The following is a 19,696-nucleotide window of genomic DNA, read 5'->3' on the forward strand; positions in this document are numbered from 1 at the left end:
TTTACTTTTTTTTTTCAAGCTTTATTACAATCACGAATCAATTCTTAATTAAGATTTATTATTCACAAAAATGATTAAAAATTGTTAGAAATTCACATAATCTTTGATTATTACTCATATCTCAAATCAAAGCTTGCCGCACCTTTAGGGGTTTTGTAAGCCAGCCTCATATATTACCCCGTTATAGCCATGCATGATTTAAATGATTATATAGGCTGTAGAAAGGAGATTATAACATTTCCCAATGTGCCCGGTGTACCTTTGCATTCAAGGCCGTTATACAAGCTGTACCAACAAGTTCACAACTAACTTGACAATAACAAGTTCACAACTAACTTGAAAATAACAAGTTTCCAGCTAACTTGAAAACTCGTACACTAATTAATCTCCATTTTCTGAGTGATCCCTTATTTGCTGGTTTTATGGACATGAATTTATTTCAACAAGACTTAAGCCTATCAATATCAATAATACCTCTTCTCATTATTGCAGGTGACCAGAGCAAACTGGTCATCTCCAAGTATTAAAAATAAATGAAATAAAAAATAAAATTCCCTTTATTCATCCCATAGGGGAAATTTGTCTCTAGGGTCTATTCCAAGGGAAGACTGGAATAACCCAGCCGTCAGCCGCAGTGCAGCGCCGCAAATTGAACTAAGGCGAGGTGACTTGCTCAAGGCCGCACAGCGCAGCAGCGGGTCATCGAACTCGATACCTTTCGGGCAGGAAGCAAAGACCGTACCACTGAGCCACACTGCCCCCAAGTACAGTACTGAGAATTAACAAAGTAAGATGACTTTACGACAAGTTGACAATATAAAAATTGACCAGACAGGATCTACTTGTCCTCCTCAGTAGCCGACGCCGACGTCATATTGATGACCATTTTACTTCATCAGCCATCCCAACATTCTCTCACATGTCTTCTGTACTCCACTTGTACGCCATTTCCGCTACGGCCTTTTTGTTGTTGATGTTGGCAAAGATTTTGTTCTCAAACCCGTTAGATCGGTCCACGCCGTCCCATCGATAACCGGGAAGGATGTTGAAACGGTTCGGGGGTGGTGGAGTTGGACCTTTGTATTTGGGTAACTCTGAAAAGGATTGGATTACAAGTAATAGTGCGGCTATGTGGTCTAGTGGTATGACACTCGCTTTCGGATCAGAAGGTCCTGGGTTCGAGCCTCGCGCTCGGCGCATAGTTGAGTCCTTGGAAAAGACTCTTTATTCACATTCTCTCACCATACTCAGGTGTAAAATGAGTACCTGGCCGTTAACAGCGTTGTCTTTGTCCGAAAAATTATAATATCGCCTGACAGGCGTCATGTCCCGTCCTAAATGTTAAATGTTGCTGTTGACCAGGGACTCCTTGTAAAGCGCTTTGAGCACATTTAGTGGATATTGCGCTATATAAAGCTCACTTAAAAAAAAAATTTTTTTTGATTGAAAATGTCAGGTGGATAAAAAATTAGCTTTGAAAAATGAAGAATTCTCTGCTCATCAATTATAACAGTAGACTCCATACAGCCAACGATTTCCTACAGATTGAGGAACAAAACGACTGGATAGAAAATCTTACCTACCATGTATTTATCTATGAATCTATCAAATGAGTTTGCTCAACACACATATATACAACCAAACACGGCAGAGAGAGAGGGGGGGGGGGTAGGGAGGGAGAGAGAGAGAGAGAGAGAGAGAGAGAGAGAGAGAGAGAGAGAGAGAGAGAGAGAGAGAGAGAGAGACAGACAAAGGGAAAGAGAGAGAGAGAGAGAGAGAGAGAGAGAGAGAGAGAGAGAGAGAGAGAGAGAGAAAGAGAGAGAGAGACAGACAGACAAAGGGAAAGAGAAGAGAGAGAGAGAGAGAAAGAGAGGAGGGGGGGGGGGGGAGTGGAGGGGGTAGGGTTGGGATGGGAAAAACTAAGAATGCTAACCAGTAGGTAATTGTCCAATCAAAATACAAAATTAGTGACACCCTGCAAGCTTGCTTGGACAAAAATAGCTGGTTGTTTATAAGTAAGAAATTAAATGAAGTTGATATTACTCTGTTCTTTGTTCTTTTGTATTTGTTTAGACTGTTAGGTGGGTGTTTATATCGAAGATGTAGGGGTTTTGCCAGTTTATGATAAAATACTTTTTATTATCAAATCCATACTTTTTTTTAGTTCATCTAACAATCTGAAAAGATGTATATGAAACAGTTTCAGACAAAGCCGAAAGAAAAATACAAGAAAAAAAATCATCCGAATATTTTTCTTTCTGCTTTGTCTAGCACTGTTTCAAACACACAGATTTAATATAATTATTTCGTCAGATTATTTTATCTAACACTGGTGTCTGCTCCCTAATTTTTTTTACCTTTCTTAGGTTTCGTTTTTCCACTCTTGGCATCCTCCTTGTCTTTCTTCCGTTGTATAAAAGCCAGCATCGGATCTTCTGCCCTCTGTTCATTCCTCAACATTTCATCAAGGTCCTTGTCATCTTTGTATCGGGCCAGTGGTTTGGACGCCTCATGGACTTGGTCTGCAAGAAGTCGATCTTTCTCCTGCTGCTGGGACAACCTAAATATACAAATCATTGTTTTCATTTTATTTTTTGTTACCAGAATGAGATTGCAGATGTATCATCTTTCAGGAAATGTCTGAAGACTGAGTTATTCTGTGAGGCTTATTTTTCATGAAATAGGTGTTGCTGAGATTTTGTTTTTGTATTCATGCTTATTATGTAGTGTCATGATTTTTAATTTTGTTGTTTTTAAACATTTTTATTATGTAAAGCGCCGCAGAGCAAGATTAACATGGATGTTTAGGCGCTATATAAATTCATTATTTACTATTTCTATTTACTACTTAATTCAGCTTTTTATTATGCATCTAAGAGGGGTTACCCTGCTTACCCTCTCTATTTTGTCAGTATCTACACTCATCAGCATTATGTAAAATGTAAATAAAATCGTTATTCAACAAACCTATCACGGAAAAACAATGCGATCAGTTCAGCATACCTCAACAAATTTTTGCTAAGCAAATGTTTCATAAAACAAATTCCATAAAGAAAACACAAAGCGCGTTTGTCAATGAATTTAATTTGAACATGTGAGAAAAGAGCTGCATGCCATTTGGAGGTCTTCCCACTTCAATAAATATGGTTCAATTAAAAACTTGAGTAAAAATCACCCTTGAAAGCAGTACACAACGGGTGGCCTAAAACGCAAACAACAACAGAAAACATGGGCATTGTTCATCAATCAGGTCAGGAAAGACTTAAGAAATCTATTCCTAGATGATCACTTGAGCTTGACATACCCTGTGAGTTACTGCATCAAATCCTAAGAGAGCAATTGAAACCGACACCATACAAAATACAAACATATCACTTACTCACTGACCAACACACAACGGAAAGGGTTGCCATGTGACAACGGAAACTTGACACAACTGAACACCAGCCTGATTCTGTTTAAAAAATTTGGTTCAGTGACGAATCTCATTTCTATCTTAATAGCTATGTGAACAATAAAAACTATGTATTTTGGGGTTCTCAGAAACCAGATGAAGTATTCCATTAAAGGCTTGCATAACCAAAAAATGACAGTTTGGTGTGCAATTTGTTATCAAGGGTCATTGATCCTTATTTTTTTATGGATGAGAACAGGAACACCATTGTTACTAGCGAGCATTACATTGGCATCTTGAAATGCTTTTTGAAACCATTAGAGCGTGGTGTTGGTGAACATGTACACTTACAATGGCTACAACAGGACAGAGCAACACCACATACTGCTAACAACTCGTTGTAATTGATTGCACAACATTTCACCTCGAAACCCATTAGTCATCGGACTAGCAGATCTATAATAATAATAAATGAGCTTTTATATAGCGCAATATCCACTAAATGTGCTCAAAGCGCTTTACAAGGGGTCCCTGGTCAACAGCAACATTTAACATGTAGGACGAGACATGACGCCTGTTAGGCGATATTACAATTTTTCGGACAGAGACAACGCTGTTAACAGCCAGTTACTTATTATACACCTGAATACGATGAGAGAATGTGAGTAAAGAGCCTTTTCCAAGGATTCAACTATGCGCCGAGCAAGGCTCAAACCCAGGACCTTTCGATCCGAAAGCGAGTGTCATACTACAAGACCACATAGCCGATTATGGAGGCTTGCTTCTTTGGCATGTTTGAATGCCAAAAATTTGTGTCAGTGTATGACATAATCAGTCGGAAGGTGAAAATTTTGGATATGCATTTTGCATTTTCTGAAAGAATATGCTCACCGGAGCATTTTAATCTGCCAACCCTTCATTTTCCAAAAGTGGAATCAGAAGGTCAGAAAATAGGAATTTGAGTCAAAAAATAGGAATCTTTTAACAATGGATAATTCTGTATCAAAATGACCACCAACTTTGCCACCAAAAACATAAATACAATATTCAGCACAGCTATCAAAACTACATATCACATGTATTAGGTAATGGAATGGTGAAGGGGAAAGGAGTGCAATTCATTTTCCTACTTAATTCCCTTTGACAATCATTTTAAAAAATCACCTTTTTAACCCCCTTTCATTTTTTTCTTCTTACTATTATCATCCTTTTTGAAAACCGGAATTTTAGAGACAATGGCGGAATAGTGGCAAAAGAAGAATGAAAATAGGAATGATTCCGCCAAAAGTGGACAGGTTGGCAGGTATGGACTAGGTATGAGTGGGGAAGTCACAGCCCTGATCTCAATCCGTGTGACTTTTATCTATGGGGATATTTAAATGATCGGTTAATGCATCAACAATTAGATAACTTGGATAACCTTCTAAAGGAAATTTCAAGAGAAGCAACACGGATCCCAGTCAAGCATTGCCAGAATGTCATTGACAATTTATTTTGTTAACAGGTTGAAAATGTGTGCAAACAAATGCTGTAAATATCAAACAACATCCATGAAATTTTGTCAGAATAAACGTGGATAAATGTTCTATCAAATACTATCATTTTTTATCTTTCTAGCATTTGTAATTTTGTTCTTATTGCCTTTTCTTTGGGTTTCATGTTTTTGGGGTCACTTGGTACAGACTAAGGCTACCCATCCCACTGCCCAAATAACCAGGTCATCGTGGACCTGCACTGCAATGATATGAGGATAAAAATGTCATGCCAATCGACGTCCACTATTCTGATGATAACGTTGATAATGACAAATAACGGTGATAATGACAATGAAGATGAAGATGAGAGTTTTGATAATGATGAAATACAATATTTCTTTCAATAGGATTCACTGTAGAAATAAAACTCACCCTTTGCCCCATTTTTGATATTTAGCTTTCTGTTCCTCCAGTTTCTTTGTCTTCTCCTCATCCTCCTCCTTCTCAGCCTGTAGATTTCTTCTCTTGCCTGTCTCCCTGTCCCTCATGACAGTCTTGGCATTTTTACCCAGTATCTCGTCATCTATCTGCGTAAACACAGGATGACATGGGAGATAGAAAAACATCGTGGCGTTGTTATGCAGTCCAAACACATATGGAGACAATATAGACATCACACTAACACTCTATTTAACCATTCATCATCTCTATAATTTTATGACTTTATTAATATCGTTGTTGTTTTGATGCAGAAAAAAATAACAATTCGAGCCTTCATATAGGGTAATATCCACTAAATGAGCTAAAAACACTTTACAGGGGGTCCCAAGCATACAGTTACACTAAACATGTAGGTAAAGTGGGTAATATCCACTAAATGAGCTAAAAACACTTTATAAGGAGTCCCAAGCATACAGTTACACTAAACATGTAGGTAAAGACATCTGTTACCGGCAAGAAAGTCATTTTACACATGAACATGAGTGGGGTGAGAGAATGTCAATGAAGAGTCCTTTTTAAGGACTTAACTTTGAACGGCCCAGAACGGGTTTCAAACCATGGACCTACCCATTAAAAGGTGAGTCTTATACCACAAAAAGGTGAGTCTTATACCACAAGACCACAAAACCGCACAATACAAAAATGACCTTATATCATAATTTATATATATTCTCTCCAAAAGTCCAAATTTCATGAGAAAAAAAAAAAAATAAGCATCAATCAAAAATAAATGACATCCACCATTATCTGTACAAGTTTTCCTTGTTCCTGTGATATTTTTCACATTTCAGCCTCTATTGAACGCATTATTTGCCAGTCTTCCATCTTCTATTCAAAACATGATTTATCACAATGTCAGCTTATTGAACACAATATTTGTCACTTTTTCAGTTTCTATTGAATGCATTATCTGTCACTTTTAGCTTCTATTGAGCTCATTTTTGTCACATTTTCAGCGTATTGAACACAATATTTGTCACTTTTTCAGTTTCTATTGAATGCATTATCTGTCACTTTTAGCTTCTATTGAGCTCATTTTTGTCACATTTTCAGCGTATTGAACACAATATTTGTCACTTTTTCAGTTTCTATTGAATGCATTATCTGTCACTTTTAGCTTCTATTGAGCACATTTTTAGCTTATTGAACACAATATTTGTCACTTTTTCAGTTTCTATTGAATGCATTATCTGTCACTTTTAGCTTCTATTGAGCACATTTTTGTCACATTTTCAGCGTATTGAACACAATATTTGTCACTTTTTCAGTTTCTATTGAATGCATTATCTGTCACTTTTCGCTTCTATTGAGCACATTTTTGTCACATTTTCAGCGTATTGAACACAATATTTGTCACTTTTTCAGTTTCTATTGAATGCATTATCTGTCACTTTTAGCTTCTATTGAGCTCATTTTTTGTCACAATTTCAGCGTATTGAACACAATATTTGTCACTTTTTCAGTTTCTATTGAATGCATTATCTGTCACTTTTAGCTTCTATTGAGCTCATTTTTTGTCACATTTTCAGCGTATTGAACACAATATTTGTCACTTTTTCAGTTTCTATTGAATGCATTATCTGTCACTTTTAGCTTCTATTGAGCACATTTTTAGCTTATTGAACACAATATTTGTCACTTTTTCAGTTTCTATTGAATGCATTATCTGTCACTTTTAGCTTCTCTTGAGCACATTTTTTGTCACATTTTCAGCTTAGTGAACACAATATTTGTCACATTTTCAGTTTCCACTGAATGAATTATCAGTCACTTTTAGCTTCTGTTTCTTTTTTTTATTTTTGTAATTTATTTCCATCTCATACTCAAATGTCATAATTCTTTTAGCTCATTTTAAAGACTTGATTGCAACCTATCTAAGGAGGAAGAAGAAAAAAAGAGAGAGAAAAAAAGAAAGAATTGTGAAATTTTTCACCTTCTGAAAAGATTTCTCTTCCTTTTCCTTGAGCACTTTAGCCTCTCTTTTCATTTCCGCAGCAGATGATAAACCAGCAGTTGCTCCACTCATCGTCTTCGTGGCCTTGGTGCTTGTACCTGTCTTGCCCCTGGGTGGGGAGAGGTCTGAAAACCGAGATGGCCGGTCACCTCTCCTAGAGATGGGAGGTGATGACTTACGGTTACGAGGAGGAGACTGATCTGAGTCTGAATCATGTCGTTTTCTGGAATCAAAAATGTCCAAAAGTCAAAGTGTTCATTACAAAGAATGAAAAATATACTCTTAAATTTACAACAGTATAGACAACGTTCTAGCACTCTTTACACACCCCCCCCCCTCCCTCCCCCAATAATGGAAAAGAAATTCATCAGACCTCCCTACTACTACAAAAAAATTGTAAAATTATGAAATTTCTGCCTCAATTTCAAAACTTCATTAGCACCCCTAAGTCATCAAGACTTATTGAAAATGAAAGTTGATGACAGAGTACATAATTTGAAGGATTGTGAAGTGTTATTTAATCATTTTGAGGGTAAGTTGTTGATCTATAAAGCTGACCATAATGACTACTATTTTATCTCTTTTAAATAATATAATATGAAAAAAAAAAAAAAAATGGGTATGGAAATCTATATAGTGCATTGTCATCGATTGACCACGCTCAATGCACTTCACAATGCTTCATTTGTTCCTCCATGCAAGCCATATGAAATCAACATTCCATTTCATGCAATACAATCACTTGTTTTGCATCCTTAAATGTCTCTCTAGCCAACAGCAACATTTAACAATGCAGGACGATACATAGCGCCTGTTCTAAATCTGAATTTGAATCTTACTCGAGGTCGACTCAATTCTGAGCATTTGTATTCGAGGGCAAAGAGATTTGTTGAATGTGGTAGCAGCCATTGTTGGTGTTAAGGCTGATGTGGTTTGATAATCTTCGCTTGAAAGTGTCTAAATACGTTGTGTACATAACTTGATTCGGGAAAAGCTTTCTGGTCTTTGAATGTTGGAGGTGAAAACGAATATTTGAAGATGTTTGAATTTGCAGATTGGTGTTTTAGTATTTTTGAGTGTGTGAATTTTGTTGTATGCCAAGTTGTTCTGGTGAAATGGCCATCATTTTGTTTGTAATTTTGAACATAACTTAATCGTTGTTCTCTCTGTCTGTTTTCTGTTAGGCAATATTACAATTTTTTCAGACAGAGACAATGCTGTTCACAGAAAGGTTCTCATTTTACACCTGAGTACCATGAGGGAAAGTGAGTAAAGAGCCTTTTCAATTATGGCCCGCTCAGAATGGGGCTTAACCCTGGACCTTACAGTATGGAGGCAAGGGCCATATCACAAGACAATATAGCCACATAATATTGATCAAGGTCGTCCATTCATCAGGCAAAAATTTACTGAACGTTTACACAAACACATAGACCAACCCCTTCCTGACTGCTGGACTCCAGTAAAAACACACTGTGTACTGACTTTTTTCATTTAACAGGTGGTGGAAAAATATACTGAGGGTTTATAACATACTGAATTCCGTATTTATGTGGAAAATAGGCAACCTTGCTTGATATGAAAAAATAAGAAATTAAAATCTGTGTAATCAAATCTTATAAAAAAATATCATTAATTCATTAATGATATCAAGGGAAAAAAAAAACATGGGATTTTAAAAATCCAAATCCCCCAAAATACTGGATAATTCCAGGAAAATAATACGGGAGCTAGAAGCTCCTAACAAGGCATAAGCAGTAGATTCACCTGGCTGCCGTCATGGAAGTTTTCCTTGGGGGAGACTGGTCTGAGTCAGAGGTCTTTTTGGAAGATTTTCTAGGAGGTGATTGGTCGGAATCTGAATCATGGCGGGTTTTTCTGTGGATGGATAGATGGATGTGATGGAAGAATCAATGAATAAATGGCTGGCTGGATAGCTGGACGGACGGATGGATACAAACATTAAAACAAAACCAACAAAACAAACCAAATGAATGGATGTTCAGGAAAACCAACCCATAACACCACTAAATCAGGATTAGACAACTTTAAAAATCAGGATTTCAACTTTGAAATAATGTGCTAAAATGCTAAAAATAAAACCATATAAAAATAATTCACAAAGTTATTTTTAAAAGACCATCATTTTAAACCAATAAATATAAACTAAACAGTAGTCCCAAATGCGGGACATGAGTTGGTGAGGCAGGACAGTGGAACAGTGGTCACAAATGTGGGACATGAGTTGGTGAGGCAGGACAGTGGGACAGTAGTCACAAATGCCGAACTGTCCCGTACTTGGCAGTCCTAGGAAAAATTCTGGACAAAAACAAAAAAAAAATAAATTCAGGAGTTGGCAGTCATAAACAATACACAAATGGTACAATTACCTTGTTGCTGATGTGAAAGTTTTCCTTGGGGGAGACTGGTCTGAGTCAGAGGCCTTCTTGGAAGATTTTCTAGGAGGTGATTGGTCGGAGTCTGAATCATGGCGGGTTTTTCTGTGGATCGTTGAATGGGTGAATGGACGAAGTGATTCAAATAAACAATGGATTTTAAGGAAACCGCCAACCTATAATGCTACAGGGTAAGACAATTTAAAAATTAGGATTTTTACTTTTTAAAAAACCCAGGATTCTTTAAAAACCAAAAACTCAACAGCAGCGACAATGAAATCACTAAAATAATTATAGACCGACTTTCATTTCACACCCAATCAATAGTGTAAATGGTGCTGCTCGAAGCTCGAAGAAATAAATAACAATGTGAAATTGAATGTAAGCTTCGACTTATTATACGAAAACAGATAAATTGGACGTTTCAGGTTTCCCCTTTATCAACAAAACAGGATGAATAACACTACAACAAATGAGATAATGTGGTAGTTGCTTTGTTCAACATGTAGGGGCAAGAGCATTAAAAATTTGGCGGCTTCCAGTTTCATTGATGGAAAGAGAGCAAGAGTGCGGCAGACGATGACACACACCAAAAATCTATGAGAACATTTCAACCTGCAAAACAACATTTAAGACGTTCAGAAGATTGAATCAAATGCAGACTGTTGTTCAGTGACATATTTACCAACACAAGCTACCATTGATGATGATGATGATGATGAAGATGATGATAATGCACATAAAATGAATCAAGCTTTAATCTTTATAATACAAATAATAAATCATTACGAAATTAAAATCTGTCAAACAACATTTAATGACTCTAAAGTTAGCAATTTTACTAATATAATAATTACTATATTATCATGAAGAAATATGATAAAGGAAATAAAATCCAGACACCACATTAAAAATGGGAGAAATTCAGGGGAAAACAGACAAACAAAAGTAAACAAATGTACTTCAAGGAAAGATTGCATCGTAAACCGTAGGCCCACCTTGCTGCTGTCGTGGAAGATTTCCTTGGGGGTGACTGGTCTGAGTCAGAGGCTTTCTTGGAAGATTTTCTAGGAGGTGATTGGTCGTCTGAATCATGGCGGATTTTTCTGTGGATGGATGGACGGGGATGGGATGGATAGATGGATGGATGTTTGGATGATTGAATATTCAAATGAACAAATGGATCAATTAATGAATGAGGGAACACTTCAGTGAATATCTAATGTCTGTGAGTTCTCGGTTAATTATATTCAAAATTAAAGTTAATAATTTCAACTTAAGCAGACTTGCTATAGGCAACAAACATTTTTTTTAACAACATTGGGGAAAATATTGGATTTAAAAAAAACAAAAACAAAGAAGACATACATTAACCCAAAATATGCATGCTCCACAGATATATTCCTCTCAACTTGCCCCCTTGAATAAATTGGTCAGACACCCTTATTTTTTAACTTTTTAATATCCCTTTTATTAAAAAATTTTTTTACCAATCTTCCTCTAAATTGTTGGCTAAAAAAATCAGAATCAGTAAAACAAATTCCAAATTTGTCTTTGTACACTTTAGAGACTGATTCCACTATCCGGATGTCTTGGTAATCCGGACAAAATATTAGGAACAGAGGTGTCCGGATAAGAGAGACGTGACTCTATAGAACTGACAATATGTTATATCTCAAATAAAACAGAATGACGCAGACTTAAAGAAAATGTTTTCAAATTAAATTATTTTTAAAAAATTTGATTATTAATTGTTTGTTTCAATATCATGTCATGTATAATAATATTAATTTTTCAAAAGTAGTAAATCAGAGCCATTTGTTCCATGGAGCTAGAGTTTATCAAGCTTTCTATAGTGTGAAATGCGGACAAGAGCAATTTATTATCCTAAGGATAGGATGCTATAATCTATCACAATCATAAAGTACATTCCACCAGATTTAACTACCCAATCACTGCTAAGTGGACAGGGAGGTCCAAAAAATATCTCGACTGCACCAGGAATAGATCTTGGTCCCTTTACTCCTGAAGTGAGTTCTCTACCAACTGAGCAATCAAGAGCCCCTATAACAACAATAATAGTTATAATGATAACAATAATAATAAAAATGATGATGATGACGATGATGATATATAATACCAATACCACTACTACTAATAATAATTTATTATCCCAGTTAGCCATTACGAAAATATGATAAGATAAGATTTTTAAAATTACCTCAAAGGGTCTTTAGCAGATTTCCTGGGAGGGGACTGGTCCGATTCGGAGTCGTGTCTGATTTTTCTAAAAGAATGAAAGAGAAAATAAAGTTGAAGCTTCACAACAAACAACTAATAATTGGCTTCTGACGTTCTTTTTGAAAAAGGATAAATTATTATAAACGGGAAAATAAATATAGATCATGACATGTGACTCACCGTCTCAAAGCCGTATTATGTCTCAATGACAAAAGTGCTGAAAATTGAATTTATAGACAGAAACATGAAGCTACAGCTAGGGGTTACTTTCTATTTGTGTCATTGTGGGAAATAAATGTTATATTTTTTGACATTGAAAAGGCTCAAAAGCCAGTCTTTGTTATAATTGTAATAGATTCTAAAGACACACTTTGGGGTCCAATTCATCCTAACATAAGACGGTTTAGTGATGATGGACCGTATACGTAATGAGGAAAAGAAAGTTTTTATAACTTGTTATTTTTAAGCCAAGAATGTTATATCACATTTAAATGATGATAACAATGAAGTCCTTCTCTGTAATCCAGAAAACCAGAAAGGAAACAATCAATAATAAAGAAAAAGCCAGAATTTTGCAATTGTACTTTAATAGCGATCGATCAATGGAAAAATGTGTTGACACCTCTGTAAGTTTTTTTAATTTAAAATTAAAAAAGATCTCACAAAATTTGTAAGTGTTTAAATAGCACTGCCGTGAAAACCCTCATTTCCTAATTCAGTTTTCGAGAACTGATTATTGTGTAGTTTGCTTTTATCTCACATTTTAAATGTGACCCAATTTGTCAATTTGATATCATGTTGGAAGGAAGAGAATTCATTATATAGTTAAAATGATCGTAATCTGGAAAGTTAAGCGTTTAGAACTTGAAGCAGCAAAATCAACTCTTCTCCCTGGAGAAATTTATTTTTGGCTTAAATGTAATGGGCTAAGCTAAAAATTCAAATTCAATTCTAAGCATGACATTGATCTCGATATAAAAGGTTTTGAGGCAATTGGTCCTTCACAACTCATAATGTATTATTCTCATCAACGATGATAATCATTATCATCATCCTATCATTATCAATTCTATCAAAATCATTGCTAGCACTATATTTACATATATTATTGTAATTGCCACTGTTGGTATTTCCCTGTTCCACCAAATACCAATAGGAGGAAACATTTTAAAAGATCCCACCAAAATAATGCCTGCATTCCACAACACCAGGAAATACTGGATTTCCTCAAATTGCCTCTTAACAGGACATGACAGAACTGCATCAAATATACGCAGATGGAAACTTGGGAACAGTAATGCCTGCTGGAAATCATTTCCGAAAGAGCATCCTCCATTGTCCAATTACTAAACTTGCAGGTGGATATGAAACAGTTCTTAGGGCGGAAGAAAACTTCTTAAGCTGGATTGATGAAATAAATTTGGAGGTGTAGGTAGCCATAACGCTACTTCTACTATTATTGCCATTGTCTTACCCGACAAGCTGAGATGTAAATTTCCTTGGTGGTGATCCATCTGAGTCAGAATCATGTCTCCTGTTTGAAAATAAAAAAATAACTTTTTAAAAAGTGAGCTTTTATGCAAGCACAAAAATAATCCAATAACAATGAAAAATCTTAATTCCACAACTGATTTAATTGAAATACAGTATATTTGCCATATCCAAGATTTGGGACATGATTCTCAAATTTGGATACGATATAAAAAATTTCCAAACTTGCGTTTTGTTCTTAGCTTTTGGGTCAGGTACAAATTAGAGTGTCTCCCTATAAAAATGTCTGATTCTAGAGCATTATGTTGTTTTTCTCACCCCCGATATCTTATAACGATAAATAAGGCCAGGGGATCATAAGTAAACTTAGATTTCAAATTACAAATTAAATATAAATTGCATTTTGATACAGTCAAACCTGCCTTAGTGACCACCTCTACATAATGACCAGCTCTGTTGACACCCTTGAGTTTATTCTCATATTTGACCTCTATATAATGGAAACCTCCCTGACGCGACCAAGACCATCTAAAGTCATGATCTAAACAGACAAATACCTCCTATAGCGACCACTTGAACTGAAGACCACTTATTGGAACTTCGTTGCCTATGGTCAAAGTTAATACCTTGCGACAAACCTAACAACCTATCGTTTTGTTTGTTTACTAACCTGCCATAATTTATTCAGTAGGCAATCATCACCTGGTGTGTGTTCACAAATTCACACGTGATCCCTTGTTGCCAATTGCAATCCATTCAGCTTTGTTTAAACAACACTACAAATGACGACAATAGAGATTATACACGATAGGTGACAGAGACGGGCTGTTCGGGTCTTCACATGATTGCACGGTGACTGACTTTCATGCCTCGCGGCACCTCGCTGTCGTTGATGGGTTGTAAATTGTGCAATCGAGCTGTATCGACATCCAATAAATTCATTCTGCTCTGACGCTATTTTTGTCTGGACTTTGGTTATTGATAGCAAACTGACTTTCAACATTCCACGTTGTTAAACAAATTTTCCTGTTATGGTAATGTTGTACACATGTGCGACAGGTATAAAATGAACGCGAATTTAATTGAATTATCAGTCAGTCTCTGCTACTGCAAAATCATCATGGATGCAAAATCAACACCTTGTTGTTCAACTTGTCAGAATTGACGAACACCGGACCAATTGATTGGAAACATGACGCGACTGACCTCCCTTTCCTCATTTAAAAAATGATTGCGATGATGATGACCATGACAATAATGATAATATAATGATGATGACAGAGAAGATGACCCAATAGAAGAACAGATTAGCTTGCAGGAAGGATTTTCATCACTAGTGAGACTTAGGAAAATTCTTGAGCAAGAATGTTTGACAAAATCATTACAAAACATTGACCATATAGAAGAGGAATTGTTGGACACTAGACTAAAGCAAAGACAGGAATTGTTGGACACTAGACTAAAGCAAAGACAATCTTCTATCACTGACTATTTTTAAAAAAATTAAATGAACACTGAACGAAACAACTCACAAATCTTTTCCCTAAAAAGAGTCAGAGAGAAAAGAACTTGAAAACAGACATTTGAAATAAAAAATAATACAAAAAAACTGCAAAGAAACCAAAAAAAAGAGCAAATAATTAAAAAATGATAATGATAATAATAATATTAATAATAATAATAATAATAATAATAATAATAATAATAATAATAATAATAATAATAATAATAATAATAATAATAATACACAGTAATAAATGATGACTGATGATAAGTTCCAATGCTTTTAATAAGATGAGACTAATATAGTGTACAATCCCCCACCCCTCATCATTACACCTGCATGTAACGATCACATGTCAACAACAACCAATTTGACCGTTGATCTTGCGTGGTCGTTATAGACAGGTTTGACTGTATATATGCTACGAACTATAAACTTCAAAGGAAACCTGCTTTTGGAATTCTGTTAATTTAATTTCCCAGGAGGAATATTAGCAATTTATATTAGCCAATGGCATTTTATAGATTATTAATTTGCAATCAACAGAATCAAATGTTTGAAAGTTCTTTACATAAACATCCTGGAAATCAAATTTCTTTTTCAATTATTATTGAATTAAAAATGCTTATCTAATTCTGTACTAAGGCTATAAGTATAAGTTAGTAGTTCTGATATATTTTTTTTATTTTGCTTTTTTTTTTTTTTTTTTTTTAAAAATATAATATGCAGTAGGTCTGGGAAAATGCAAAATAGCTATTAGTACCAACTTTTTAATTTGAGTCTTTGGTTTCCTTGATGATGAAGATAAGGACTTTCTTGATTCACTTGTCAACTGTCCCTTTTCACCCCCTGCTTTGTCTTTCCTGAAAAATAAAAAAGAGAGAGAGAAATGATTACTGTATTTACTTTAAAACATCAGCTAGGAATCCTGCAATGGCAGTGTGGAAAAGAATGGATTCACTTTCCTTTCCAACAAACAAGAACAGACAGAGATACAAACACATTTTTCGTAGTGTTTTTATGCACCTCCGTTGACAGTGTATCTTAACGGACCGTTTTTATACACCTCCGTCATGCAAGCGCATCCCACCCAATTTCATCAGCGATATTGTGTTTCTGTATTTGGACACGGCGAAAGTTATATTGTGACATCTGTAGGATGTTTTTGTTATTAAATTAATATAAAAATAATAATAATTTAAAAAATCGAAATATAAAACCAGAAAATAGAAGTTGCATTGAAGGTAAAATAATGTTTTAGAAAGACCTTATTAAATATGATGACAGTCAGGTGGCTCTGTAGCTCAGTGGACAAGCTGTCAGACTCTAACCTTGAGAGTACCGGGTTCGATTTCCATTGTCGACATTAAAAAAAAAAATTACTTTATTGAGAAAGACAGCATTTTTTTTTTTTTCAAACACTTTTTCATGTCTTTAAAAAAATTCGATTTTAATTTTCTAAAATTATTTATCTATTTGAGATCAGTATTTGTGTGCCATGTTTCTTTTTACTTTTGAATTTTACAATTACTGTTATTATTCTTTAATTTATTATCATTGTATAAACGTACAACGGTAAACACTAAACAGCGTGCTAAACTACAATCTAAAACTATTTAAACCTCATGGACATATGCAGTAACATTTTCATTAATTTACAATCACCGCCAACGGAGGTGCATAAAAACGGTGCGTTTTTGTACACCTACAATGGAGGTGCATAAAATCGGTGCATTTTTGTACACCTCCAACAGAGGTGCATAAAAACGCCACCTACATTTTTTATTAATTGGCGATCCAACCTGGTGTCGGAATGGCTTCGGCCATCCCTGGCTCCACAATACTATATTACAGTCCACTCCAGATAATCGCAACACTTTCCAATAAACAAAATTAATTCTATTTAAAAGTCACTGGTTAATTGCAACAAACTTTGGTTAATCACAACAAATTTTCACCCTCAAAAAGTGGTAATTTAAGAAGTCATTCCAACAAATTATCATGATTAAATTTCATCATGGAAGAAATCGTGACCGGTTGAAAAATTGAGAGTGAGCGGGATTTAATGCTACAGTAGTGTATCATCACTCTATTAGAGACAAAAGACGGCAGACCTTTGCAGTATGGGTTTGTGATGTCATTATTGGCCATTAACTAACAAGTTTCTTGCTGGTCAGAAAAAGAAGGCGAATTGCCAGTTTGGCATTTCAGTTCAAAGTGTCCAAAACTTATTTCATTGATCCATTTGCTTTTTAAAAAAAGCTGGATTTCGCATTTGAGCACCATCTTGTGTAAAAATTTAAATATCACTTGATAACACTAACACAAAAAAACCACTGGCATTTTTTCACGCCTAGTTTGGCACTTTGCATAAAACATTCGGACTGACTATTTTCACCGTATGGTGAAAATAGTGTTTTCGGCTATTTTCACCGTATGGTGATAATAGCCTGACAAACTATTTTCACCGTATGTATTAGCCAATCAGAAGCCAGGATACTAACTGTGACATATGTGCCTCTGCATCCAGACCATTAGAATTCGACCCGACATCATTTTCTTCCTGCGTGCAGACCAGTTTAAAAAAAAGGAAAAATTTTGCCGAGAACATGGGAGGCCTCCCGAAAGCTCCTCGTTATAGCATTTCTTTCAATTTGTATTTTCACTTTGGACCTTTTGTCAGACGTTTATTTATTCAATTTGTCATCATATAGAACAAACCTTGATAGGTTTGTGAAAGTTAAAAATTTCCTAATTTGACCATTGTTTTGATTCTCGGCCACCATTTTGATTTGTGAGGTACTGAAAGGCAGTGCAAAGCAGTCCTAGGGTTGTTTTTGTTTTGTTTTTTTCCTATTAGTGGTAGTTAAAGGTACTAGGTTGTATTTTTTCTTTGAAGCGAATATTTGGCATGATGAGCTTTCGGAAGGCCTCCCAAAGCTATAATAATACAGGCGGGATGGCGGATTCAGAATTGGTTACAGTTACCGATGAAGCTTTCCAATTTCGTGGCGGCGATGGGGTCTCGAACCCGCGACCTTTCTGGTACAACAACAACACCTGGCCGGGGAGGGCGTGGCTCTACTGTATGAGTATGAGCTATTCACAACTCGAGAAATAGTGATTTCAATCTCTATGTCTATCTTGAGCCGCTACCCCCGACTTCTTGAGGTCATGGGTTCAACACAGACAAACGCCGTGAAGTTTGTTAACTACCAAGATACCATTATCACCGTACGGTGAAAATAGTGTGTCAGGCTATTTTCACCGTACGGTGAAAATCGTCCACCAAGATATTACCGTACGGTGAAAAAAGTCTCCCACACTATTAACACCGTACAGTGAATAAAGCCTTCTACACCATTATAATGAATATATATGTAGTCTCTCGCACTATTATCATCGTACACTGAATATAGCCTTAAACACCATTATCACCATACGGTGAAAATCGTCCACCAAGAATTTACCGTTCGGTGAAAAAAGTCTCCTGCACTATTATCACCGTACGGTAAAAATCGTCCACCAAAATATTACCATACAGTGATAAAAGTCTCCCACACTATTATCACCGTACCCTGAAAATCGTCCACCCAAATATTACGGACGGTGAAAAGTCTACCACTACCACACTATTATCACCGTACGGTGAAAATCGTCCACATAGATATTACTCGTACGGTGAAAAAAGTCTCCCACATTATTATCGCCGTACGGTGAAAATCGTCCACCAAAATATTACGGGACGGTGAAAAAAGTCTCCCACACTATTATCACCGGGTACTACCCCAAAGTTGGGGACCCAAATAATTTTGGGGGTTTGGGAGGGCGAAACTTTTTTTTCTTTTTTTATAAAGTCTCTCCCAAACCCCCTACTATCTAGATAGACTCACGATGAACAAAGTCTCCCACACTATCATCATCGTACCGTGAAAATCGTTCACCTTTGTACGGTGAAAATAGCCTCCTACACACGGTCGGGCTATTTTCACCGTACGGTAAAAATAGCAGCTTCCTAAAATATTTCTACCAACTTGATAAATGTGTCTGCGAACAACGAAAAGGCCAGACAGGGTCTGCTAATATTCAGTTTTCTTTATTGGCAGAAATGTCTGAGAAAAATTATAACGACAGCCTTTACTTTACTTAAACTTAAAATAAAACTTTATTACTAAACTATTCTATGGCTATGGGCATGGGCTATGACTAACTATGGATGAATAGTTTAGTTAAGCCTACTCACTCTAAGTTGGATAATATTTTTTTCTTCACTTTATTCTTCATCTTTAAATCTTCCAATTCCTCTTTTGACATGTACCGTTTCAGGTACGAAAGCTTGCTCATTGTCGCCATTGTGGTTTATTTTGATCCAATTTGTTAGTCGGTGTTTAGTTTAGGTTAGAAAGCGAAAGTAGACAAGTCGACGTCAATGCCAGATAAGTTTATTATAATGCGGAAATGAGCTAAATTGAGTTGATGACGTTCATGAGTTGACGAATCCATCTGCGACTCCTATTTTCAATCAATAAGCTTGTTGAAATTCGGATCGATTGTCATGCAGTTTCTTATTCACGGGCGAAAGGTTTCAGGTGCCACAAAAGTGAAATAAATGCATAACATAACTTGAACAAGTGAATTCTGACTGTCATAGCCTCCGTCTCTCGTCTGCTATGGTTACTGTTGACTAAGTTGAATCCCGTAATAACCTTCAACAGTCATGACGTCACTTCCCTCGTAATG

General features: G+C 35.9%; 1 protein-coding gene across 2 annotated transcripts; it reads right to left on the minus strand.

The window, feature by feature from the left end:
- LOC144959949 (uncharacterized) lies at window positions 1–19,405 on the minus strand. 2 transcript variants are annotated; one of them, XM_078892819.1, is made up of 11 exons: window positions 19,200–19,405; window positions 15,724–15,819; window positions 13,436–13,495; window positions 11,942–12,007; window positions 10,719–10,826; window positions 9,715–9,825; window positions 9,092–9,202; window positions 7,304–7,547; window positions 5,302–5,456; window positions 2,358–2,560; window positions 1–1,094 (listed from the first exon to the last, which is right to left on the minus strand). In XM_078892819.1, exons 1-11 carry the CDS (start codon window positions 19,307–19,309, stop codon window positions 916–918), a joined length of 1,443 nt encoding a protein of 480 aa, XP_078748945.1. In that variant the 5' UTR covers window positions 19,310–19,405; the 3' UTR covers window positions 1–915. The 2 variants fall into 2 exon arrangements, with proteins under 2 accessions (XP_078748945.1, XP_078748946.1); XM_078892820.1 differs by lacking the exon at window positions 10,719–10,826 and having other exon boundaries at window positions 19,200–19,375.
- Between the last annotated feature and the right edge of the window lie 291 nt (window positions 19,406–19,696).

This window comes from Berghia stephanieae, chromosome 14 (assembly GCF_034508935.2).
Source record: "Berghia stephanieae isolate SIO BIC M18660-M18661 chromosome 14, UCSD_Bste_1.3, whole genome shotgun sequence".
In the NCBI taxonomy this organism is placed as follows: Eukaryota; Metazoa; Mollusca; class Gastropoda; order Nudibranchia; family Aeolidiidae; genus Berghia; species Berghia stephanieae.